The sequence below is a fragment of the Phyllopteryx taeniolatus genome, chromosome 2 (assembly GCF_024500385.1).
Source record: "Phyllopteryx taeniolatus isolate TA_2022b chromosome 2, UOR_Ptae_1.2, whole genome shotgun sequence".
Classification (NCBI taxonomy): domain Eukaryota; kingdom Metazoa; phylum Chordata; class Actinopteri; order Syngnathiformes; family Syngnathidae; genus Phyllopteryx; species Phyllopteryx taeniolatus.
In genome coordinates, this window is record NC_084503.1 from 8,651,834 (window position 1) to 8,679,288 (window position 27,455).

Consider the following 27,455-nt stretch of genomic DNA (forward strand, 5'->3'; position numbering starts at 1 on the left):
ATATACACATATACCTATATATATATCCATATCCCTGGGAACGCCTCGGGATCCCCCCGGAAGAGCTTGATGAAGTGGCTGGGGAGAGGGAAGTCTGGGCGTCCCTGCTAAAGCTACTGCCCCCGCGACCCGACCTCGGATAAGCAGTAGAAAATGGATGGATATATATATATATATTATTCTTTCTAATATTTTCATGAAGGTATTCATTTCCAACTTTTAATTCCAGCCAGCGGCAATTCCACGGATTCTTGATACCGTTATCCTAATCAACCTTCTTTACAATGTCGGTCTTGCCGTCCTCCCTCTGTACTGTCCCTCCATGACACCAATATACCACAAACTTATTAATGTAAAAACTAGATAGCATCCAATGAATTTAAATCTGTAGAAAGATTGCGCCGATAAAAAATAAATGGCGGAAGATTTGCACCTTGCCTGCCTTAATACGGTCTTCAATGCTGTAAATATGACGGTCAATGTCAATGTCGAAAGAGTACTACTTACTACAATTGCAGGCCGCAAGGAGACAATCAATCAATCATTAACACGCAAATTCACACCGATGGGCAATTTAGAGTCTTCAATTAACCCAGCATGCATGTTTTTGGAATATGGGAAGAAACCGGCGTACCAGGAGAAAACAGGGAAATGACAATTCACAGTGCACATTTGCAGAACATTTATTCAAGACAAAAGCTGAAGTTATCATACAATTTATCAGTGCCTTAAGTCCTCCTGCTTTAGCTCCTCAAACAATAAGATGCACGAAGAAAAAATTAACGAAGCAATTTGAACAGTAACAATTTAGTGCTGACAAATTATGTTAAAGAACTTTGTACAAATAATAACATTCCTTCCTTGGATGTTGTGTAGCAATGTTGCTACGTGTGTCAAACAAGACGTACTGTATTGCATATTGGTGCATTCTCAAGACGTCTTGAAACTAATAACCAATAACTATGTTAGTCCAAGTGGGTTCAAAAGCTTTAAGCCCAATATGTCATAAGAGGACAGCAGGAGTGTTTGGCGTTATGAATTACCTTTTTAGCAATTCAGCCCAACATGTAGTGTAACAGCTCTTCTGATGTACTGTAGATTTAACTGTTATCAGTGCCAGGCAAGTCAGTGAAAAAATTGGTTACGTTGTATTCTCTCACATGCAATGAACATGGATTTCCAATCAGATTATCTGAAGTGTGTTCAACGTTTATTTAAATTCAAATAAAAATAAAGACTACTCATAGAGCTGAAAATTATACTTTCAAATGTTTAACATGGAAATCGAGACACATAAACTAAAATATTTTACATCCATTTGGTCACTTGTTTGAAAAGCTGTGACTATGGTTTGGATGGTTTAAGAGTTTCAGATTTCCTTCAGAAATGCTCCTCACAACTCTCTGAGGTTTGTCCTCTTCTGAACCTGATAATGATGCAAAAATAGTATTTCAGAAAAACAGGTCACTTTGGCTACACTTTAGTCTCTGACTGTTAACCAAAACCACAAACAAACATTGAATGCAGTGTTTCCCCAGGGTTGAGAATTTACTTGTGGTGTTGGGCAGGATGGTTCAGGGTGACGCCGTGGTGTTTTTTAAGCGCATTCAAAATAATCGAATCAAACAAAGGTTTATGAACTATGCTGATTTATTTGGTCGCACCATTTTTTGAAGAAGTACAGCATGACCATGGCATACCATAATTTCGTATGTCGTGAAGATTGACTGTGACTCGAGATGATATTTGCAAAATATATTACTGTGAACAAGAAGTTTGTCTGCAACAAGCAGTGGCTGACAAAACAGGTCAATTATTTAACAAACAAGAACAAAAACAAGTTTAGTTTCATCTTCTTGGGTAGCTGTCAATTTACTTGGGCGACCTGCCCAAGTAAAGCCTATGTCGGGGAAACACTGGAATGAATGTGTGCCTTTCCAAAATGATACTTACCAGAAAATTTGGGTACCCTCATCGGCCTGGTAGGAACACAGAGGGCTTTCTTAACACGCTTCGGTGCAGACATGTTCTCATCTCTTTCCCTGAGAGAACAAAAAGGGAAAAATTGTGGAACAAAAAAACAGCACCTTATCACTAATGGTAATTTCTGAATTTCTCCATAAAAACAAAACGCCTCACCAAATGTGGGGGACTTTGAACTTTTGGGAGAAATATAAATCACTAAATGAATTCTGATTAGGAATTCTGACTAGGATAATCCATAAAGATAAAACTATGATTTGAATACGACTCTTCAACTGTCTGTGACACTCTGTTGAAAACTGTCTGCAATTTGATTATTTTAATCATGTTATAGCCTTTATTTTCAGTGATTTAGTGGGAATAGGTGATCTTGTCATGCCCTGACATTGTATATTCAAGTGTTGCCAAACCCTACGTCTCAACAAGAAAATGTGTGTACTGTACATTAAAACTTAACAGCTTTAAAAACATTGGAATTGGGGTATAAAATGGAATGGTAGTTCAGTGATGCACTAATTAAATCCGCTCATTCAGTTTGTTAGCCTTTGGGTGTTTCTTATTTGGCTGCTAAGGTACATTTGTCTTGTTAGACAATGCGATATGTAAACAAGCAAACAAATAAAAAGCAATGATTGAAAACCAATTACCGATTGAGTTTACGCTTTCCTTGCGCAGCAGACGTCATGCCCATGTACGTTGGATTGGCTTGTCTCATTTCTTGTACGGAGAGCTGATGTCTGCACACACAGGTTAAGGTTGCGTTAGGTCTCCAGTGCCGTTCCCATACAATTCAATACATTCATCAGTCAATCAGGAGTTCACCATAGCCCACTGTTCTATTGGACAACAGAATATCTGATTTTGAACTGTTAATTACTTTGCTCCACTTCCCTGAACACAGTGAGAGGTGTGTCTCATGTTAAAGGAGCAGTCAAGAGACAGTTCCAAGGCATCTTTTTTGTAGGCCTCTGTAGGAAGTGCCACTCGGGATAAAGCAGTCTATGTATAATCCTGCGGCGCGATGGGTTACTCCTAATCTCTACCAAATTCGGTGTTACAAAACAGACGTTTTTAGGGCCATGTTAAAAATAGATCTGCCCTAAATATGTTTTTACAAGATCACACCAAATCTTGCCCCGCCACCCAAAAATAAATAAATAAATACAATTCTGTTCTCAATGTTACAGATTGGTGAAATGTTATTGAATTATGAAGGTTTGTGTTTCTTTTAAATTTTGGAATTTTCTTTCGGATTAATGATTTATTTAAATTATATTCCACTTTGGAAATGGGGCTGCATAGCATATACACACACACACACACAAAGTTCACGTATTATTCATTTTATTCTAAACTGGTTCCACACACCCGGACGCTTCCTTGGTGCGATGTTCTGGGCATGTCCACCGGGAGGAGGACCCCGGGACGACCCAGGACACGCCTATGTCTCTCGACTGGCCTGGGAACCCCTCTGGACCCCCCCGGAAGAGCTAGACGAAGTGGCTGTGGAGAGGGAAGTCCGGGCTTCCCGGGTCAAGCTGCTTCCCACGCAACCCGACCTCGGATAAGCGGAGAAAAATGGATGGATGGATAGTTCCACACAATTGTTTTGGGAGTTAAATTTAACTTTAACCTATTGTTTTTTGTTTAATCAACATACAATTGTGTGTCGTTTTCATTATTTTGGTGTACAGCGCCGTGAAAAAGTATTGACCCCTTCACAAATGCTTATATTTTTGCAGTTTCCCCACTTTAAGATCATCAAACAAATGTAAATATCAGACAAATATAACCCAGGTGAACTTAAAATGCTGTTTTTAAATGATTTCATTTATTAAGGAAATAAAAACCTATTCAAAGTTACCTGGCCATGTGTGAAAAAGTAATTACCCCCTATTAAAATCATAAATTGTGGCTAATCACAATTTTTTGTTCATTTTCACTGATCACACCCAAGCTGATTACCTCCAGACCGGTTCAATCAAGAAATCACTTAAACAGAATCTGTCCCGACAAAATCTAGTCAGACAAAAGATCGAAAAAAGCAGCAACAAAATAACACAATTCCAAGAAATTCCAGAACAGTCGAGAAATAAAGTAATTGACATCTATCAGTCTGGAAAGGGTTACAAAGCCATTTTCCAAAGCTTTAGGCTTCTAGCGACCCAGAGAGAAAGCCATTATCCTCACATAGAGAAAACATGGAACACTGGTGAACCTTCCCAAGAGTGGCCGGCCCACTAAGACTGCCATTTTCTAAAGCTTTAGGCTTCTAGCGACCCAGAGAGTGAGCCATTATCCTCATATAGAGAAAACATGGAACAGTGGTGAACCTTCCCAAGAGTGGCCGGCCCACAAAGATTACCCCAAGAGAACAGCAATGACTTATCCAGGAGGCCACAAAGGAACTCAGGACAACTTCTAAAAGAACTGCAGGCCTGCCTTTGCCTAAGGTCAGTTTTCATGAAACAACCATAAGGAAGAGACTGGTCAAAAATGGCATCCAGGACAGAGTTCCAAGGCGAAAACCACTGCTGACCAAAAAGAACAAAGGTTCGTCTTTTTGGAGAGAGAGAAAAAAAAAAGTAAATAATTCCCAAGACTTTTGGCAGAGTATTATCAGAATCAGAATCTTCTTTATTTGCCAAGTATGTCCAAAAAACACACAAGGAATTTGTCTCCGGTAATTGGAGCCGCTCTAGTACGACAACAGACAGTCAATTGACAGAGAACACTTTTGAGACATAAAGACATTGAGAAAACAGTCACTGAGCAATAAAGGGTTGCTAGTTATCTGGTAATGACGAGATGAAAGTTGATCTTTCTGGAAGGTGTGTGTCTCGTTACATCTGGCGTAAATGTAGCACAGCAATTCAGAAAAACAACCTCATACCAACAGACAAACATGTTGGTGGCAAGTGTGATGGTCTTGGGCTGCTTTGCTCCTTCATGACTTAGACAACTTGCTGTGATTTATGGAAACATTAATTCTGCACAACAGAAAATCCTGAAGGAGAATGTTTAGCCATCAGTGTGTGACCTTAAGCTGAAGTGCATTTGGTTTCTGCAGCAGGATAAAATTCCAAAGCACACCAGCACGTCAACTTGTGAATTGCTTAAAAAAATAAAAAATAAAGTGGATTATTGCTGAATTCAAACAATTCTGAAAGACTGGGACTAAATACCTCCAAAGAGATGTGAGAGACTCATTGCCAGCTGTAGAAAAACGCTTTATTTCAGTTGTTGCTGCTGAGGATGGCCCAACCACTTATTAAGTTTAGGGGGCCATTACTTTTTCCACACAGGGCAAGGTAACTGAAGTTTTTTCCTTAATAAATGCAATCATTTAAAAGCAGCATTTTAAGTTCACTTGGGTTAAGTTGTGATATTTACATTTGCTTGATTATCTTAAAGTGGGGAAATTATGAATTTGAATCTTTTTTACAGCCCTATTTTGTTTCTGTGGTCCATTTTTCATTTGAATGCGGATAAACTGTTCAGAACGGCTTCATTAATATTCAGTCTGTGTACCTTTTACTGAATTTAAAGAACACATTTTGAGGGAAAAAAACTTTCTCACCGTTTAGTAGGAATCTGGTTGACTTCATTGGCTTTGAAAGGATTGATTAGGTGTGTTGGGGCTGTCTGAGAGGGGCCGTCATTGTTTATAATTGCTGCATCTTCTTTATGTTGAATTTCAAAGGTCATGTCGAGATCCATGGCAGTGGAGAAACCAAACTGAACATCTCTTTGAGCAGGTTCTGGTGTGTATTGGAGAGGAAAGGTACCATCCTGAAAGTCTTTGGAGAAAGTCTTTGGGCTTACTGCTGGCAGCAATACTGAGAGATTTCTTCTTGTGTTTTTTTGGGGAAGTATGTCTTGCTGCAGGTTTGGATGACTTTTGCTGCCTAAAAACCCAAGTAAAGCAAAAAAACGAGAAGGAATGACTGAACATTCATTTTTATATTTCATTACAAATATTTGAAAATACAATTTTGCTTGCTTGTTAAAACAAGAATGTCATTACTAGTACAATTTGGAATTCAAACTTAATTTAATGAAGAAAAAAAATTAAAATGTATTTCAGATATACTGGCACACTACAGGTGACCAGTAAAGGCACAGAGAAAATGTGCATCATTTTGTGCTGTAGCGATAGCATTGCTATGAAAGAAAGACATTTGAATTGTCTCTGGTCAGTATACAGTAACATGGGAATATTATACTTATGGTAACAAATGTGGCAACCCAAAAATTTAAATCAATAATAAAAGAACAAAAATAGAATGTGCAGCAAAACGTCAGCAGTGTATAGTGTGACTCATTTCCCAGCCACACAGTCTTAAGCAACTCCCAGTTTCTACTTTTGTGTATGCCATGCATGCATTATGCATCAAAGGGGGAGATGTTTGAAGTTACTTTTATTATAGAGTGGCAAACATTTAAAAAAAAAAATATATATATATTTGTATGACAGTTAATGTTAAAAAACACAATACACAAACTCAATAACTCTCCACTACCATGCACACTATGCATCCATAAGTCAAAGGGTGAGTAGTTTGATTTGGGAATTTGATTTGTACACCTTGAGATGTACATAAAAGTCAGCAGAACCCATAGCCCAGGGATGTCCAACTCATTTTTGTCGTGAGCCACATTGTGGTTATAGTTTCCCTCAGAGGGCCGTTATGACTGTGAAACCATATAAATGTTTTGTCGTGTACCAATGAGGGATGTTGAGGGGAAAACATTAGCAGAACACCAAAGACAGTAAAAGTGCAAAATGCATGACTGAAACGTCACTTTCTATATTTTAATGTAATTTTTAGAATATATGAGCATCAGAAAGTTTTCTGAGTGAGGTGATTACATAAGCAATAAAAAGCCCATTTCTGTGGCAGTGGAGTTATTCCTTGAAATAAAGGGCAGTAGAGTTCCTTCACTCGCATATTTTTGGCTTGTAGGGGATTAATACATGCATGAGTTGCTATTTCTGGTGGAGGCAGCACTGAATTAGGGTCGCCTGGTTGCTGCTGCCTGTTTTTTATAGTCCACCTTTTCTGGTTGGTGGAGCTGGGGAATTTACGTCTGCTGACGTTTTTTCCTGCCCTGCTGTGGATCTGCATTTTCATGAATGAAGCTCAAGAGGGATTGGGAGTGTTCAATGTGAGACACTGAGAAAAAACATTTGTGGGTAGAAGGGAAAGGCAGAACAGAGGGCAGAATCAGACTGGGACTTGACGTAACATTGAAAAGTAAACATTTAGGGAGGGGGAAAAAATAAAAGGAAAAGAAAGGAATTGAGAGCTTCCAGATAAAATAATAAAAAAAAAACAAAGACAACGAATAAAGACTGCAGAGGATCTGTATGTTAAAAAGGACAAGTGTAGACATGTTTCAATCCTCTCTGAACCACCTTCAAAGTGCCGACTTCTGCGTATGTTTCTATTAATAACCAGTCAGTCAAAGCATCAATTCCCCCTTCAAAATCCATCCCTCCCTAAATCTGACCACATTTGATTGGCTTAGCAAATTGCAGGGAGGAGCTATTGCTCATATTATGCTGCAGAGTCTATAATAAGGGCTGAAGGAGTAGGGGACTGTCAAAACAGCATCAGGGTGAGATCAGAGCAGTTTGTCAAACGCTGAATCGTCTTCCGCAGACCGAAGCCACCAGTTAAGAAGGGATGTTTAGTGTACCTGATGACACCGTAAATAATTTGCATTGTTATACCCATAATATGAATATTATAAGCATGTGACAGTGGAATTAGGATATGTAGGATGGGTATGAGAGATTAAAGTATGAGTCAGTGAATGAATAATTGAGAGGGATGCAAAGAGTTATGATTTCATTAGAGAGATGAAACTGGCTGCATGTTCTCAATATTGGAAAAAGGAGTGATTAACAGTTAAATAAAGGCTGTATATATTACACTCATTATATTACATAGAAATTCATTGGTATCCTCTTTTGAAGTCTGAATGGCTTGCATGCATGATAGCAAAATTAATGCCGCTTTGACCACACACGGAAATGAAAACAGAGCAGAATTCTATTACATACAATATCATTCAAGACTTAAATGAGTGTGTGTTTTGAAATACCTAATGTATAAAAATGAGATTGCCTGCAAACAACAAATGAAGAGTAAAAAAGCTAAAATGAAGAGTTGGAAGGCTGACGAACCACACTGGAACAGGCTGTCCAGGTTTCAACAGTAAACATTCAAAACAGATAGTGTATCAGGTTAAAGTCATTTATAATTTGATGGGAAACACAATAGCCAGTTAAAAACCCCGCATGGCTTTCATAATTGTTTACATTCAAGGAATCCCATCATCTTGCAGAATGTTCTGAAAAAGTTAGTTTTAGCCAAAATGTGTTGAAATGTAGATTACATAGATAGATTATATAGTTTGAGTTGCATTTCTCGAAAGGCTTTTCAAAAACAATGTAGGACCAAAAGGGCCAGAATTATCTAAATGAATACAAATAAATTAGATGTGTCATGAATTGTTTAAATATTCAAATATTAATTTAATTATTTCAATATATTTAAATAGTTAAATATTTATGTATTTTAATGTAATGTTTTGGTATTTCAATATTTATTGAATTCTGTCTATTATTTCACTATTTATTCATTTAAATTTAACGCTCCTGTCCCCTGTACAGCTAACAAATATAAATAAAAAATTTAAAAGAAAGAAAACTTACCTTTTGGAGATGGGGCATTTTCGATCGATACGCTCTTCGTCCGCCTCTCTGCACCTGTGTTAAAAAAATAAGATATTAAAAAAAAATAAACATTCTTGTCAATACTTTTACACCACATCATTAAACTGTGCGCTAAGGTTTTTTTTTTGTTCAGTTAAAGACTGAAAGATTGATGCTTTTGGTTTCTTTGGATAATTGCCAAAGACACATGGTTGCACCAAGACCGCCTAGCCCAGTCCCTCTCAAACTTTTTTTATTTTTTATAAAATACAGTAGCAGAGTAGGTCTAATCATCTAAAAATAGGACGGAGCCCCTGAAGCAGGGGTGTCCAAACTTTTTGCAAAGAGGGCCAGATTTGGTCAGATGAAAATGTATGAGGGCCGACCATTCGGTCTGAGATTCCTCGAACCATTACCATTGTAAATTAACATGTAAATATGTAACAATATCACTTTGCTGTCTGCAACTAGGTCGATATTGCAAATGAGAATCTGTTCAATTGCATTATCATGATAGTTAAAGGTTAAAATAATAATAAATTAAACACAAATGAACTATTTTATGAAAGTTGACTGAAATTTTTTAGAAACATGTATTTATTGATTTTGTTTTAACAAATCACATCCCAGTGCATTTTGACAAAGAATAGTATAGTGACTATTTGACAAAACTGTGGTTTGATCATCACAAAAAAATAAATTCACTGAGACTTGTAGCTCGCCTTTGTAGAATTTTCATTTGAGTCACAGGCTATTGTGAAACGCTGCTGTGCTATCAAAACAGCTTCCAGTGGCTTCGGTTTTTCGGCATGTTTGTTCGCCGTTAGCTTGTCGTAGTTAGCATGTTTCGTCTGGTAGTGCCTCTTAATATTAAAATCTTTGAAAACAGCCACAGTCTCTTGGCAAATTAGGCAGACACAGTTGTTTCGTATGTCAGTGAAAAAATCCACTTGTCCTGGACACGGCGGCCCGCGTTGTCAACTTTCCTCTTTTTAGTTTCAGTTGCCATTTTAGAAATGGGCTAAAAACATACCACAGGTCACGCGACGAGAATGCGGCCACAGGTCTACTGCCACCCTCTGTTGAAATATAAAATGGCTTTTTTTTTTTTTTTTGTATATGTGTATTGTTTACTCTGGTAAACTGTGCTGGCGGTTCACATATTGATTTTATGACATGATGCTTCGGGCCGGAGGAAATTTCGACTCGGGCCGGACTTTGGGCATGCCTGCCCTAAAGGGACATTGAAAAAAAAAACAAAAAAACTTGTTTCTCATTCTAACGAAAAACTCTCATTCAAATGAGAAAGTTTCTCATTGTAACGAGAAAGTTTCTCATTTGAAGGAGAAACGTCTGTCTCCCTGTGAGTGGTATCTTATTTACACACACACACACACACACACACACACACACACACAAGCAAATATGGCTCAGCTATTCTCTAGCCTCTACTGCTATATTTGTGTAATGAAAGTTTCCATTTATAGTCATGTTATCTTCTTTTAGTTGGTCGATGACACTATCGGGTATATTCCTGGAAAGTCGTCTTCTGTTGGCATTTTCTCAGATGACATGCGCTGGAAGCAAATTGTAAATAAGCTACTGTATGGCTACCTGAACGCAGGAAGCTACCGCTAGCAAGTAAATAAGCTAGCACTCACAGGTAGACGTCTCTCGTAACGAGAAACAAGTTTTTCTTTTTTTCCCCTCCCATGTCCCTTTAGAGGCTCCGTAAAATAGAAAACAACTAGTAATAATTTTGGTAATCCTAACTGACCTAAAATAGAAAAAGTTTAGTCTGAAATCATGTCAGTCAGTCAAGTAAAAAAAAAAAAAAAAAAAAAAGTGTCTTTTTATACAGTCATGGCTAAAAATATGACCCCCCCCCCCACCGACGCCAAGATTTTTTAGCATGACTGCATGGCTTAGCATGAGTCTAGCAATGCAGATTCTCAATTTTTGTCTCCTTTCAATATCAGACATACTTGTAACCTGGCACATTTAAACACACACTTTTAATATTTAAAAGAACAACCCAAAAATAAATTACTAAAATAATAATAATAAATAGAAATAAAAAAATATGTATTTTGCAAATAGAAATAATTTTGGTAATCAATCCTATTGACCTAAAACAGGAAAAAAAAAAAACAAGTCGGGGGAAAATGACTACGTGCTGTTCCTGCTGTGCGCGCCTTGGCCTCTTAGGGACAGTGTGGTATGATCCATGCATGGAGCTACACGTCTGTAGTTTAAAAAAGTATAGAAGAACATCACGATAAAACAACTCATTTTTCAGATCAGGAATAATATATCCCTGTGAGTATTGTTATATTACCTATCCGTATGTGTTACCACGGAGTTTGTGTACAAATATTCATTATTCGAAAGTAAATCCCACCCGTGATCTAATGCTAATTCTAGCTAGCCTGTCAATGGGGTTTTCAACAGACTGTTAGCATTATGGTGGCAATTTCTAAAAAGATCATGTGTGTCTTGTATTTAGATATACAATCTTTTTGGTGCGTGTTTAACAGTAAAGTACACCAGGGGTGTCAAACAGTTTAAAGCACACTTAGGGAGGGCAGAGACGGTTTGTGTGTGAGTGTCACCCATGCAGACTGCGTGTCACTTTCAGTCACGTATGTATATTATACGAGACTAAAAATACTCCAAAAAGTTACATATATGTCATATCAAACAAAGTTATTACTGTTCCATTTGGCAAGATCTTTGTACTTCTATTATTTTGTCCCTTTGTGACATTTAAAATGTCAACAAATTGATAAAACCAATCTTTTACACCCAATCTCGATCATTTGGAAAGCTCGTGGTCGACCCCGATTTTCGATCACGTGATTGGATCGGGACGTCCCTAAAATTAATAGTAGACATCCAGGATGACGACGACTAAGTAGAAAAATAAAACCATGAATGGTAACCAAAATAAACAGCATGGAAACTTACTACAAGGGCTACTCTGGTGGTAAAGCAGTTGTGAGAAAGACAGGACAGGTGCCAATTCACCACAGAACTTGAAGTTCCCCGACTCCTTGGTCTCCTGTGTCGTTTCCCTAGTAGATGAACCTTGTACGTCTGGGTCAACTTCTGCCTGGTCTGCCCAGGCCACACACCTCTCTCTCAGCACAATTTGCTCAAGCTCATGGTTTTGCAACTCATCTTGGGCTGTAACCAGCCCAGCGTCATGCATCGCAGTGTAGCATCGACCATAAGCTGGCAACAACACATTCACCATTCTAGAATTCAATACAGATCGTTGCAATTAGATATGTGTTAGTGAGCAAATACACAGCAATGTGCAAATGTACAAATACTACCGACATACTTTTGCATGCGTTTGTTCTCTTGATCCTGAAGTGCAGTGATTTTGACCATCTGCTTGATGTGTTGTTTAAGATCATTCACCTGAAGCTCCAGTCTGTGACAATGCAAGTCCTTTTCTAATACCTTAAGGAGAGAGTAAAACTAGGTTCATATGAATTAACGTACAGAAAATAAACAAATTCAGACATGCCAAACTGTCCAAAGCTTGTTTGAAATGTTATTTTGGAGAAAACGTTACGTTATGCGTTTGTCTGTTGTACTTCAAAGACTATGCTGTGGGTAGGAGGTGGTAGGGGGTTTGAGGACTCTGACGCAAGAAAACTACGAAACAACAGCAGCGAGAACATTTGATTGGTGAGTGCGTCATAGTTCTGGGTCAGTTCTGGGAAGAAAGGATAATGAAGAAAAAAAAACATGGACATGGTTTTAGGTAACTGGCTGCTGTGTGAGGGACGAGTAAAGTGTATTGATTTATTCTCTTCGGTGATCCACGAGTGAGCTGAAGAAATAAAATGAGCACGGTTCTAATTACTGGGAGAACAGATGGGAAGAAAACAAAGACAGTCACGACACCACTAGACACGGCCTACCTTTTAAAATAAACAAACAAAAAACACCAAGCAATGAGTTTTCAAGAATTCATCTGATATTGATGAGTTCTCTTCATCATACCCATTTTAGATTTAGAAATCTATTGCACCTTAAGTTACAGAATTAGTGAAGTATTATTAGTGCATCATTGTTCTCAGACCAGCAAAGTTGGTCACTTACGTTAAGAGCAAAATTACATGACAAAATATGAGTTGTTCTCTTTCAGAGAACCAGCGTTACCCTGATAACTGATTCGGATTGAATACATTAGGCTGTACTAACCTCAGATGCAAGATCATTTGACTTCAACAATCTCATTTCATTCTCAATACGGTGGAGCCAGCCATCATTGTTCTGAAAGCACATTTCTGCTTCTTTCAGACGTTTATGGATATGCTGCTGCTTAGTGCGTAGCATTGCAATCTTCCGCTCATGTTTACAAGTAGCCTATTGGAAAAAGGACATTGGGAGTTACATGAATGAGAACAACAAACGATCATAACCCCTTGCTTTCATCCATCCACTGTTTCTTTGACATATCAGCGTATTGTGTGTGCGACAAGGATTGATTGTAATGGTATAAGATTGTAACAACAATGTCTGCAATGTCACAGCCTTTCTTAAGAGAGGAAAAGAGGAAATTCAGAATTTATTTTTTTTCCTCCAGCTTTGCAGAATTAGCTTGATTCTACACTACAATATGTAGAGGGTGAGACTAAGATTTGGAGGATTCAGTTCAAGCAACTTTACACCACAAGCACGGCTCAGTCCTGTTGTGGTGTAAATTACAGGCTGAGAGTACTGTCGAGAACAGCAAAGTAAAATGATGATTCAGCAACTCTTTTCCTGCAGGGATGATGGAATCTGGAAAGCACAGTAAGCGTCCGCTACCTTGTCAGTCTTTTCTTTGGCAGCGATATATTGGACCTGCAGGTTGTCCTCCTCACTGTAGCGCTGGCGCAGCTCATTCTCCTTCAGTTGTCTCTCCAGATCCAGCTGTTCGCTTCTGATTTGGGCACGCACGGAGAAGACTTGCTGCAGAAATTCTGACACCCTAAAGAGAGACAAAAGAGACAGACTTTAAACAAATTTTACTTGCAAAAACAATAAGGTTCAAACATTGAAAGATTATATTTAAACTCTGAAGAGAAAGGAAAGCTTGTATTATATATATATATTATATTTGTTTGCATGACTTTGTCTATTAAATATATTTGTCTAACATAAAACCTCGCACTATTCTGGCATTTAGCAAATAAAAATAATTTAATAATAAAACAGGAAGAGTTTAGTCTGATTTCATATCAAAGTCAAGAAAAAAAAGCACGCGTCTTTTTATACAGTCATGTCTAAAAATATTGTCAGCCCACGGATGCCAATATTTTTTAGCACGACTGTACATTGACATGAGATGATCATCTATATTCTTATTAAATTACTGTATAACAACCAATTTAATTTAGCCAAAACAGGGGGAGAGAGACATACAACCCCAATTCCAATGAAGTTGGCACCTTATGTTAAAAATAAATAAAAGCAGAATACAATGATTTGCCAATCATGTTCAACCTATATTTAATTGAATACACTACAAAGAAAAGATGTTAATGTTCAAACTGATAAACTTTATTGTTTTTAGAAAATAATCATTAACTTATAATTTTATGGCTGTAACACGTTCCAAAAAAGCAGGGACAGATGGCAAAAAAAGACTGCGAAAGTTGATGAATGCTTATCAAACACCTGTTTGGAACATCCCACAGGTGAACAGGCTAATTGGGCTTCTCCGGGTCCGAGCTCATCCAAGATGGACTGATACAAAGTGGAAAAGTGTTCTGTGGTCCGACGAGTCCACATTTCAAATTGTTTTTGGAAATTGTGGATGTCGTGTCCTCCGGGCCAAAGAGGAAAAGAACCATCTGGATTGTTATGGACGCAAAGTTCAAAAGCCAGCATCGGTGATGGTATCTGTGTTAGTGCCAATAGCATGGGTAACTTACACATCTGTGAAGGCACCATTAATGCTGAAAGGTACATACAGGTTTTGGAGAAACATATGCTGCCATCCAAGCAACGTCTTTTTCATGGATGCCCCTGCTTATTTCAGCAAGACAATGCCAAACCACATTCTGCACATGTTACAACAGCATGGCTTCGTAGTAAAAGAGTGCGGGTACTAAAGTGGCCTGCCTGCAGTCCAGAGCTGTCTCCCATTGAAAATGTGTGGCGCATTATGAAGCGTAAAATACGACGGAGACCCCGGACTTTTGAACAGCTGAAGCTGTACATCAAGCTAGAATGGGAAAGAATTTCACCTACAAAGCGTCAAGAATTAGTGTCCTCAGTTCCCAAACGTTTATTGAATGTTGTTAAAAGAAAACATGATGTACAGTGGTATTGTTGCGTTCCATTTGAATTCGGAAGTCGGAATTTCCAAGTTCCTAGTCGTAAGTTTCAAATGGAACGCCCTCTGAAGTCTGATTTCTCACCCAGAAAGTCGGAGACACAGTGGTAAACATGACCCTATGCCAGCTTTTTCCGAACGTTTTTGCAGCCATAAAATTCTACGTTAATGATTATTTGCTAAAAACAATAAAGTTTATCAGCTTGAACATTAAATATCTTGTCTTTGTAGTGTATTCAATTAAACATAGGTCGAGCATGATTTGCAAATCATTGTGTTCTGTTTTAATTTGTTTAACACAACGTCCCAACTTCATTGGAATTAGGGTTGTACGTTAGTAAATAAAACTGGAGAGGTGTCGCTGAAATATGACTGCACTCTGTAATGAAACTCTACTGACGTAGGAAACGTCATGGCCTTGCTAGACTGCTGAATTTTTAATAGTGTGAGAACCGTGCATGCTCTATTCAGAGCATCTCACTCTGCGAGTTGTGAATTCTGATGCCAGTAAATGAAATGTGTGGGAGTGAGATTCATTCAGCTTTTCTGTATCCTCCGCCCCCAGCCTGATAGATGCCACTGTCGGCCTTAAGGATAACTAGAGATATTTAAATATAGTAGAAGACCGTCTGATTGATGAAACACATACAGTAGACGCAAAAGAAACACTCCACTGGCCGCACAGTGTAAAAAATTAGGTGTTGGCTCAAAGTAAAAAAATAAAACAAAAAGATGTAACTATTTTCAAGGATATTTCATAGGTATTTCAATTAAGCTAGCGTTGAGTACATGCTACAAGACTTACATAGCTAATAGAGATAAAGTGACAAATATTTGATGTCTTCAAAAATCAAATCTCTTTGTTGTCCATCCATCCATTTTCTGTATCGCTTTATTCTCACAATATGCTCAATAGCGTGCTGGCGCCTATCCCAGCTATCTTCGGGTGAGAAGCGGGGTACACCCTGAACTGGTCGCCAGCCAATCACCGGGCACATATAAAAGAACAACCATTCACACACACATTCATACCTAAGGGCAATTTAGAGTCTTCAATCAACCTACCATCCATGTTTTTGGGATGTGGGAGGAAACCGGAGTGCCCGGAGAAAACCCACACAGGCACGGGGAGAACATGCAAACTCCACACAGGCGGTATTTGAACCCCGGTCCTCAGAACTGTGAGGCAGATGTGCCTCAGAGGTCCATTATGACAGTGAAACCATACCTCATCATATTCTTAGATATACATAGCAAATTGAGGGATAACTCGTTTTTAAATCAGAAGACAAGGACAATAGTTTGTTCAAGTTAGTGTAAAAAGGGGCTTAGTAACAGAAAAATGCAATATCCCAACATTATTATTTATTACATATGACAATTTGGAATTAGGTACAGATTTAAGCAAGAATCATGGAAGTTGACGGACAAAATTTGCTTTCGCGGGCCACACAAATTTTGTCCGTCAACTTCCATGATGTGGCGGGCCGCATCTGGCCCCCGGGCCTTGAGTTTGACACATATATGCTAACCAGTCGTCCACCGTGCCGCCATATCTTTGTCGTCTATGTTTTAATTTGAGCAAAAACCTAAAGTTTTACAGTGTGACGAGTGAGACTCATGATGCGGTGATGGTGTGTCCGATTTCCACTGAGAGTCGGAATTGATAAAGCTTGCGACACGTGAGGCCAGAGTTTTGGCCTCTCCCAGTGCTTCTCAGTCTTACAAATAAGGACGTCCTGATCCAACGTTTTCACTTCTGATCCAATACAGATATTCCAGCCTTGTGCAATAATCATACATATTTGACTTATTTTGTCATATGGACTGTTAGAAAAGGTATGATCAAGTTATATTACCCAAACAAAGAACAATAATCAGCAACAGTAGATATGAGAAAATTTATTATTAACCAATGGGTAACAAAGTTACTTTAAAAATAAGGTTATTACAATTGAATAAAAAATGAAAATGATACTAGAAAATCCTGAAAAATAACTAATAAAACCAATAACAAAAAAATATATTTAAATTGAAATATAACCACTGCTTAATGTAAACCTAAGCATATTGCACATTTGAGTAGATAAAATAAAATAAAAAATTTAAAAACCATGAAAAATAACCAATAAACAATATATACAAATGATACTTTTAAACTGCAAAATTAAGTTTTATTCTGTTATTTTTTTTACTGTCAGTCTATGGTGGGAAGAGCATTTGCAGAGGAAGAGTTGCACAGGTTATCGGTCCATTCCACAAATACAATGGAAACGAGATTTCTTTCACCCGACTCGATAAATTTTCATTGCTCTGGTAATACCGGCGTGCCGCTCACGACGCAGCGTGCCGCTGGCTCACGTTCGCTAGCCCATGAGCTAACTAGCTAGTCTGCTAAGGAGCTAAATGTGCTGTCAAAAAGTATTGATCCCCTTCTCAAATTCTTATATTTTTGCATAGTTTTCCCACTTTAATGTTTAAGATCAAACAAATATAACCCAAGTGACCTTAACATGCTGTTTTTAAATGATTTCATTTATTAAGGAAACAAACAAACCATTCTAAGTTACCTGGCCCCATGTGACAAAGTAATGGCCCCCTAAACCTAATAACTGGTCAGGCCATCCTCAGCAGCAACAACTGAAATCAAGCGTTTTCTATAACTGCCAATGAGTCTGTCACATCTCTGTGGAGATATTTTGGCCCACTCATCCTTGGCAAATTGTTTGAATTCAGCAAAAATGGAGGGTTTTCGAGCATGAACGGCCTTTTCGAGGTCATGCCACTGCATTACAAACGGATTCAAGTCTGGACATTGACTAGGCCACTCTAAAAGCTTCATTTTTTTTTTTTAAAAAGCAATTCAGCAGTTGAATTGCTGGTGTGTTTTAGATTGTTATTCTGCTGCAGAACTCAAGCGTGCTTCAGCATGAGGTCACAAACTGATGGCTGAACATTCTCCTTCAGGATTTTATGTTAACGAGCAGAATGCATGGTTCCATCAATCACAGCGAGTTGTCCAGGTCCTGAAGGGGAAAGCAGCCCAAGACCACCATGTTTGACTGTTGGTATGACGTTCTTTTTCTGATATGCAGTGCTACATTTACGTTAGATGTAACGAGATGCACCTTCCAAAAAGCTCAGCTTTCATATCATCATTTTGGAGACTGTAGGGTGAAAGGCTACTAGTGTGGATGGCAAAAATGGGGAAATGCACATATTTTGAGGGTAATCGCTTGCAGCAACACACTGAAAAAAAAAAAAACTAATGAAAGAAAAAGAACTTTGAACTAATTACCTTTTTAAAATGTGAACTTAGTTCAAAATTTTAATTATGAACTGAACTACCGTCATTTCTTGTGTATAATGCGCACCCATGTATAATATGCACTCCCAAAGTTGACCTCAGAATCCTGGAAAACCCTTCTATGTATATTGCATTTTTACAATGCATGATTTTGCTTCTACCCATATGATCAAAGCATAAAGTATCTGTATTTTGTTAAGTTTTTCCCAAAAAATATTCTGAAGCTAAGCACTATATTTGAACACAACTTATATCCACTTGATTATAACTGAGCGCTGTAACGCGGCTGCCACTGCACCACCAGTTATGACGTGGAGAGGAAAACGCTCGCCGGTGACAAACAGCTGAGGCCCGGAGACGTAACACGAAAAGCATGATCCAGATGTGAAAAGAGGAATAAGAACAGGACGACAGGCGAAAAACACCTTCTATGTCCGCGAAGTGAAAACAACCGCAACAAGCCTGACTGTTCATGTAATATAGCCTCCCATGGTAGCTGACGCCTCCAGAAAAGAGATAAAAAGTTCAAAATAAATGCATCAGTAGGCCTACTGTAAAGTAGGTTCAGCAATACAAATTCTTAATATACTTTATTCCATATAGCCTAAAATTTTAACAAAAACAGTACAGAACAGCTAAAACATGTTTACCTTTTGACATCTGCTTTCTTCTGCGGCGATATTGCGTTTGAGGAAACAGACATCAATTTTCTTTCCTCATACTCTTGTAATTTCTGCTTCAACTGTACAATCTTGAAAGAGATAGAACACTGATTTAACGTCATGAGCACTGATATTGTTTAATAAAAAAAAAAAAAAAAAAAAAAAAAAAAAAAAAAAAAAAAAAGGCAGCATCAGTGTGTTGTTTACCTCTTGCCGCTGCTTCTCACAAATGACTGCATATTGGCCAATGTGGCTGTCCAGGCTTATAACATTACTCTTCAGCTGATTCGGCAAATAAAAGAAACAACATAATACATGATTTATGAAACAGTTGCAATCCAAGTATCACAAAACATACTATAGATTAGGGTTGTAACGACTTGTTTTAGCAATGATTTGATTCGTATCACGATGCATGGTTGCCGATTCGATTCAAGGAAGATATTGGTTCATTCAGAATGATACGATCCAAAACAATTCATTGGCTGAAAATCGATTCAGTCACTTTTTTTAAGACAAAAAGTCATCCAGTGTGAAATAAATATCTAGATACTGGACAGTGCGAATGAAATGTCCTACAGTCCTACTGTTTCTTGCAAGGGAATGCGGTCAAATTAATTATGGTCATTAAATATAAAGATTTTCCTGATGTACTTTCCTTTTGTGTCTCTTATTTAATATCGTACTGCATGTGTTTTCTAATGAATGGACTGTGGTTTAATGGACGGATGTATTGCTTTGCAAAAAACAAAGGAAAACAGTGTATGGCGATTTGCCGCGAGTCAATACTGATAATTTCTTGCTAGCCTCTACTCAACTGTCATCCACCAGACAGACAGATGTCTTAAAAAAATTGCTTAAAAAAAAAAAAAACACACACACACACACAGTGGTGTCTCGTCCAACTATTCAGGGCACTATGGAGTGACTAGATGTGGGGTGTAGAAAAGGAAAAGAAGAAAAGAGACGAAGAAAGTAGCATTGACAGTGCTGACTGCCGTATCCTATTAATTTAAATAAATAAATCAAGTGACAAAGGTATTACAAGCATTTTTCTTAGAAATACAACACATACAGCGGCTGAAATAAGTATTTAACGTCACCATTTTTCTCACTAAATATATTTCCAAAGGTGCTATTGACATGAAAATACCACCAGATGTTGGAAACAACCCAAGTAATTCAGACATACAAAGAAAGTAAAACAAATAAGCTCAGAAATTAAGTAATGTCTAATAATATGAAATGACACGGAAAATAATTGAACACGCCAACAGGTATTTATTTCATACTTTGTCCAAAAGCCTTTGTTTGCAATGACAGGTTCAAGATGTCTGCCGTATGGAGAAACGAGTTGCATGCATTGCTCTGGTGTGATTTTGGCCCATTCCTCCACACAAGCAATCTTCAAATCTTGAAGGTTCCATGGGCTTCTTTGATGGACCTTGAGTTTCGGTTCTTTCCATAGATTTTCGATTGGATTCAAGTCAGGTGATTGGCTGGGCCATTCTTGCAGCTTTATTTTTTTTTTCCCTTTGAAACCAATTGAGTTTCTTTGGCAGTATGTTCTGGATCATTATCCTGATGAAATGTCCACCCTTGTTTCATTTTCATCATGCTCGTAGATGGCAGCAGATTTTTGTCAAGAACGTCTCGGTAGAGTTTCCCATTCATCCTTCCTTCAAAAATGTGACGTATCGTTTGCTGAAAATTAGTCCCACACCATCATGTTCCCACCTCGGAACTTCACTGTTGGTATGGTGTTTTAGGGTGATGTGCAGTGCCTCTTTCTCCTCCAAACGTGGTGCGCATTATGGTATCCAAAGAGTTCAATTTTGCTCTCATCAGACCAGACTATTCTCCCAGTATTTAACTGGCTTGCCCAAATGTTCAGCAAACATTAAACGAGCTTTGACATCCCTCCCCCCCAGGTGTGTGTCTTGACTCATACCTGGGCAGAGACCTTTTTGTAGGCCATCAATTAGGACTGAACCAGCTGATATTCATTTGCACTGACAAGGGGCTGGGTTGCTGTATGATTATTGATAGATTTTAGGTGTTGCCTTGGCTTTCCATGCCTTTCTTGCACCTCCCTTATGTTCCTGTATCATTTCACATTATAACTTAATTTCTGATGTTATTTGTTCTACTTTCTTTGCATGTATGGATTACTGAAAATTTCATGTCAATCGCACTTTTGGAAATATATTTAGTGAGAAAAATGGTGATGTGTTAAATACTTATTTCAGCCGCTGTACACACCTCCAGATAAAGCCTGGCATGCTTAAAGTGGATTATTTCCTAGTATCAATGCAATTGATTGATTAACTTTTAAAATGATTTAAGTCAATATAGTTACATCAGGAAGGCTAACTTGCTAAGCACAGATTGATCCAATTGGATTGCAGGAATGAATCGAAATATTGATATAATGACTGAATCGTTACACCACTACTATACATGTCATTTTATGACATAATAGTTAATACAAACCGAAGATTTTATTTCCTTGGCCCTGTTAGCATATTTCAGAGTGTTCTGCGTGTCATCATACGACTTGGATGAGGGGCTGATGTTGGCAATCATGACAGTCCTGCAGTTGCCTCCCAAAGAGTCCTTGAGTATCCGAGTAAGTTTGCTGTCCCTGTATGGTATATGAGCCTTCTTGCTCTAAAGCAAACGGAAATAATTGACATGAGTCCAAAAGTTGATGATCAAGGATGTTTGGATTAATATGTAAAGTGAAAGAACGCTTACAAACATTCCAGACTGAATATCGCTTTTGATACACTTGAATGGAGCACATAAAAGGAAAGATGACACACGTGAAACAAATAAAAAAATAAAAGAAAGACAGGTTTTTGGCATTAAAATATCTTAGATCTTCGAATACACGACCTCAAACAAAACCTTTTCTTGGGAAAAAGATCCACTAAGCAAGAGCAGCCATTCGCAATATCAGCAGCTGCTCAATGAAAACAAGTCTGTCCGTAATAACGGCATAAGAAAAAGTAAAGCTGCTTAGTGGACACATGACAGGCATTAGGTTTGCAGAATGTCACATTAAGAGGAAAATTTACAGTAACAAAGGAGTGTAAAAGGATCTCTACTTGGGATTTCAGTGGCACAGGCACCGCACCTGGAAATACCAAAATGTTCTACACATGGAATCAAAGACCATAGTTAATAGCTCACATTAGATCCTTGAGGTTAGTTACACACATTGTGGTTAAAAGAAAGAAAACCCATAATAGTCACTGAAATAACGTGAAAGTGATGGGACTACAATTTGCAAAAATGCACAAGACAAGCCACAAAGCTTCTGGGATAATAAGGACAGGGTTTTTTGAGGCACTCACATCAGCTCTATGTTTACAGATGCAAAAATGAAATGCTGTGGTTGTTAAGGTGCTCTTTAAACAATATTGAGTTGAGAGAGTAAGCTTCAGGTCATGGGTCCTCAAACATGCTAAGGACCTTTATTTATTTTTTTACTTCCCCTCTCGAAAAGATTTCCCTTTTTTCCCCCAATTGTGTTGTACAGGTTTTAACAATAGGTCACATTAAGGGTGGAAAGAGTTTTGAAATTATTTACCTTGGTCTCATTTTTCATCCCACACAAACCTGGCGTTTGAACAAGGGTGTATAATAAACAGCCCGAAAGGGTAACGTGGGTCCCCCTTCCCATGGGCTAACCACCTATGGCAGGGGCCATAGGGGTCGGGTGGAGTGTGAGCTGGGCGGTGGCCGAAGGCAGGGACCTTAGGAATCCGATCCCCGGCTACAGAAGCTGGCTCTAGGGACGTGGAATGTCACCTCTCTGGCAGGGAAGGAGCCCGAGCTGGTGCGTGAGCTCGAGAAGTTCAGACTAGATATAGTCGGGCTCGCCGCCACACACGGTTTGGGCTCTGGAACCAGTCCTCTCGAGAGGGGTTGGACTCTCTTCCACTCTGGAGTTTCCCACGGTGAGCGGCGCCGAGCAGGTGTGAGCATACTTATTGCCCTCCGGCTCGGCGCCTGTACGTTGGGGTTCACCCCGGTGGAAGAGAAGGTAGTCTACCTCCGCCTTTGGGGGGGGGGGGCGGGTCCTGACTTTTGTTTGTTCCGATGCACCAAACAGCAGTTCAGAGTACCCACCCTTTTTGGAGTCCTTCGAGGAGGTGCTGGAGAGCGCTCCCGCTGGGGACTCCATCGTTCTGCTGGGGGACTTCAATGCTCACTTGGGCAATGACAGTGAGACCTGGAAGGGCGTGATTGGGAGGAACGGCCCCCCCGTTCAGAACCCGAGTGGTGTTCTGTTATTGGACTTCTGTGCTCATCACGGATTGTCCATAATGAACACCATGTTCAAGCATAAGGGTCTCCACATGCGCACTTGGAACCAGGACACCCTAGGTCGCAGTTCGATGATCGACTTTGTGGTCGTGTCATTGGACTTGCGGCCGCATGTCTTGGACACTCTGGTGAAGAGAGGGGCGGAGCTGTCAACTGATCACCACCTGGTGGTGAGTTGGCGCAGATGGTGGGGGAAGATGCCAGTCCGACATGGCAGGCCCAAACGTATTGTGAGGGTCTGCTGGGAACGTCTGGCAGAATCCCGTCAGAAGGAGTTTCAAATCCCACCTCCGACAGAACTTTGCTCACGTTCCGGGGGAGGCGGGGGATATCGAGTTCGAGTGGACCATGTTCCACACCTCCATTGATGAGGCGGCTGTCCGGAGCTGTGGTCGTAAGGTGGTCGGTGCCTGTCGTGGCGGCAATCCCGTTGGCGGACACCAACGGTGAGAGATGCCGTCAAGCTGAACAAGGAGTCCTATTGGGCTGTTTTGGCTTGTGGGACTCCTGAGGCAACCGATGGGCACTGGCTGGCCAAGCGGAATGCAGCTTTGGTGGTCGCTGAAGCAAAAACTCGGGCATGGGAGGAGTTCGGTGAGGCCATGGAGAAAGACATCCGGATGGCTTCGAGGAAATTGGGGTCCACCATCCGGCGTCTCAGGATAGGGAAGCAGTGCACCATCAACACTGTGTATAGTGGGGATGGGGCGCTGCTGAGCTCGACTCGGGACGTTGTGAGTCGGTGGGGAGAATACTTCGAAGACCTCCTCAATTCCACCGACACACCTTCTCATGAGGAAGCAGAGACTGGGTTCTCTGAGGCGGGCTCTCCTATCTCTGGGGTTGAGGTCACAGAGGTGGTTAAGAAGCTCCTCGGTGGCAAGGCCCCCGGGGGTGGATTGAGTTCAATTCCCGGCCCCGCCTGTGTGGAGTTTGCATGTTCTCCCCGTGCCTGCGTGGGTTTTCTCCCAAAAACATGCATTAATTGAAGACTCTAAATTGCCCGTAGGTGTGACTGTGAGTGCGAATAGTTGTTTGTTTGTATGTGCCCTGCAATTGTCTGGCAACCAGTTCAGGGTGTACCTCGCCTCCTGCCCGATGATAGCTGGGATAGGCTCCAGCACGCCCGCGACCCTAGTGAGGAGAAGCGCCTCAGAAAATGGATGGATGGATGGATAAATTAAGCATTCTGGAAGACTCTGAAGAGTCCAATAAGGCAAAATAAACTAATTTTCTTCATACAGAAAAACATTTATTTACACCGCTCAAGTACATGTTGATGTACAAATTTAACATTCAAATTAAATTTGCCTCATTTTTTTCTTTTTTGTTCTGGCCTCCAACTTGAGCCAGGCCCATCTCCACATGCACCTTATGCCTGCTTAAAGCTGTGACACATGACTAGCATCCTCCTCTTTAAGCACTCTCATTCTGGAAAAGAATTGACTGAAGTCATGGTCTCTTTCACTTAATTTTTTTCATGATTACCAACTTCAAAGGCTAATCCCGAATGCATCCTCCAGGAAAATATTAAGTACAATATTTTTCTGTTTTTTTTTGGCCATTTTTTAATTTGAAATTAGTTCATTCTGTGTTGTGACATAATCCCAAACATCGCTCCGTCGCTTAATACCTTTAACATTAACATCCGTAAACTAAATTAGATAATTGTAGCCGCGTTTCCTAATTAATACAAGATCTACTAGCGGATCAACTCTTGTTGCCGATGTTACGTGTGCTTGGCGGTTCCGCTGGGACCACAACCTGCAGCACCGCAATATGAAATTACAAAGGAACAGTGCAACAAATAAGACACTGGCTGGTCTGATGAGCAAAAATATTGCTGAAACGTAAGAGTAGCAATAGAGGATGTCCGCTCCAGAGGTAGGTGGAGTAGCCAAATATTGTACTCAAGTAAGTGTACTGTTACTTGACAATAATGTGACTCAAGTAAAAGTAGTCCTCCAAAAATTACTTAAGAGTAAAACGTACACAGTGAAATAATTACTCAAGTACTGTGTGAACAGTGAGTAGCTTCAGATTTTCTCATAAATAAATGGCCTTTCACCGAAAGGCAACTGATTTGCATGTATGAGTTTAGGCTGCAAGCACTGACTTTTCATTTGAAAATCCCCATCAACATAAGTGAACTGTCAAGGAAGGGTACGGTTCCATTGGTCTGCTTGACCACAGGTCAGTCGTGCATGGTTGCAAACTGCAAAGTTGTGATTTCGCTCTCTATTTACTCCTGGCATTTGTCACTGTGGTCAGGGCAGCCTCCAGTCAAGGTCAAGGCAGTCACCACAACGATTGTTAATACTATGCATTACGGTAACACACCGCCTCTCCGCAATTGTCCTGCGAGGGACAACTTCAAAATAAAAGCCTAACATTTCTACATTGGACATCAATGCCATTGTAGGCTTTTATTTTGACGTTGGCACTGGGGGCGCGTTGCCGGCGTGTTACCATAATGCTTCGTATGAACAATCATTGTGGCGGCTAGCTTGACTGAAACATTTCGACTGCAGGCTGGCCTGACAGCAGTCATTGTTCATACAGTGTATTTAATGCCACTTTGGAGAATTGCGTAAGCAGATCACGTTTTTTGTCCAATGTTTTGAAGTTATCTGCCGTTTTTTTCCAGATGGCTGAACAGATTAGTAGTTTTACCTTGCTGGGCAAACAACTCTGCTGCACTCTTAACGTATGGCTTCTTGTAGAACGTCACTTGCCTTGAAAAAAAACATGTTCAGAGAATGGATGTGGATCCCTTTCTGAGGTGCTAGCTCCACATTTTGCTGTACATGCTTCTCTAGGCATGACTGATGCTAATAATTCCTTCGAGAATGAGTAAGGCTCACACTGCAGCGAGTGCTGGGCACCGCTCGTTCTTCTTTAGGCAGCTTAATTAAGCCATAACCATGCGTTCACCCCCTGGTGGCTGGCTGACTAGACTGAGAAAGAGCTTCATATGCAACAATGACTGCATTTTAAATGTTAAAAATCCCAGACGATCAGACTCACTGAATCGTGGCAGCCAAAATCGCGATCACGATTAAAATTTTATTAATTGAGCAGCCCTATTGTTTACCAAGATGAAAGGTTTTTGTCCACAAAATTAACACTTCACACATAATAATAAAGGAAAAGCTTTAAAATCCCACTTAGTCAAAATCAAAGATTTAAATTAATAAAATAATTAAGGGCATACTAACTTGTAATAACAATTCATAAAGAAGAAGGTCAAAGTATAAGTGTTACTGTAGATAGAGTTCACATGCACCTACAAAAGCATCGAGGTGACAGGAAGTCTTTGTAGCCACCAGCGGGGGCAGGCTTTTTCCAGGCCATGACAATCAAACTACCACTACCATGTTTGACTGTTAATATGCTGTACTATATTTATGCCAGATATAACCTTCTAAAAAGCTCAACTTTCACCTCCTCAGTCCAAATACTATTCCCCCAAAAGTCTTGGGAGTCATTCAGATGTTTTTTTTGACAAAAATAAGGTGACCCTTTTTGGTCAGTGGTTTTTGCCGTGGATGCCATTTTTGCCCAGTCTCTTCCTTATCATTGTGTCATGAACACTGGCCTTAACTGAGGCAAGGGAGGCCTGCAGTTCTTCACAAGTTGTCCTGAGTTTCTTTGTGGCCTCCTGGATGACTCATTGCTGTTCTCTTTGGGTAAACTTTGTCGGCCGGCCACTCTTGAGAAGGCTCACCACTGTTGCATGATTTCTCCAAGTGAGGATAATGGCTCTCACCTATGGTTCGCTGGAAGCCTAAAACTTTACAAATGGCTTTTATAACCCTTTCCAGACAGATAGATGTCAATTACTTTATTTCTTGACTGTTCTGGAATTTCTTTGGATAGTATCATTTTGTGTCAGCTTTTTCAGATCTTTTGCCCGACTTAATTTTGTCGGGACAGATTCTGTTTTCGTGTTTTTTGATTGAACATGTCTGGAGGTAATCAGGCTTGGGCGTGATCAGTGAAAATTAACCAAAAATTGTGATTTTCCACAATTAATTCATGATTTAACAGGGGGAGTAATTACTTTTTCACACAGAGACAGGTAACTAGTTTTTTCCCCCCTTA

General features: G+C 39.6%; 1 protein-coding gene across 5 annotated transcripts in view; it reads right to left on the reverse strand.

The window, feature by feature from the left end:
• Positions 1 to 667: 667 nt before the first annotated feature.
• The window catches only part of kif18a (kinesin family member 18A), a 45,774-nt gene continuing 18,986 nt past the window's right edge, over positions 668 to 27,455 (reverse strand). For 3 of the 5 annotated variants that reach the window (XM_061758611.1, XM_061758581.1, XM_061758590.1), the window contains 12 exons: positions 21,510 to 21,686; positions 19,224 to 19,298; positions 19,005 to 19,105; positions 13,535 to 13,697; positions 12,926 to 13,090; positions 12,054 to 12,175; positions 11,675 to 11,964; positions 8,708 to 8,761; positions 5,564 to 5,891; positions 2,631 to 2,720; positions 1,954 to 2,042; positions 668 to 1,426 (listed from right to left, as the gene is read on the reverse strand). In XM_061758611.1, the coding sequence (XP_061614595.1) occupies positions 1,323 to 1,426; positions 1,954 to 2,042; positions 2,631 to 2,720; positions 5,564 to 5,891; positions 8,708 to 8,761; positions 11,675 to 11,964; positions 12,054 to 12,175; positions 12,926 to 13,090; positions 13,535 to 13,697; positions 19,005 to 19,105; positions 19,224 to 19,298; positions 21,510 to 21,686 (1,758 nt within the window). In that variant the 3' untranslated portion in view covers positions 668 to 1,322. The remainder of the gene's footprint in view (positions 1,427 to 1,953; positions 2,043 to 2,630; positions 2,721 to 5,563; positions 5,892 to 8,707; positions 8,762 to 11,674; positions 11,965 to 12,053; positions 12,176 to 12,925; positions 13,091 to 13,534; positions 13,698 to 19,004; positions 19,106 to 19,223; positions 19,299 to 21,509; positions 21,687 to 27,455) is intronic. The other 2 variants (XM_061758600.1, XM_061758618.1) reach the window with 2 other exon arrangements.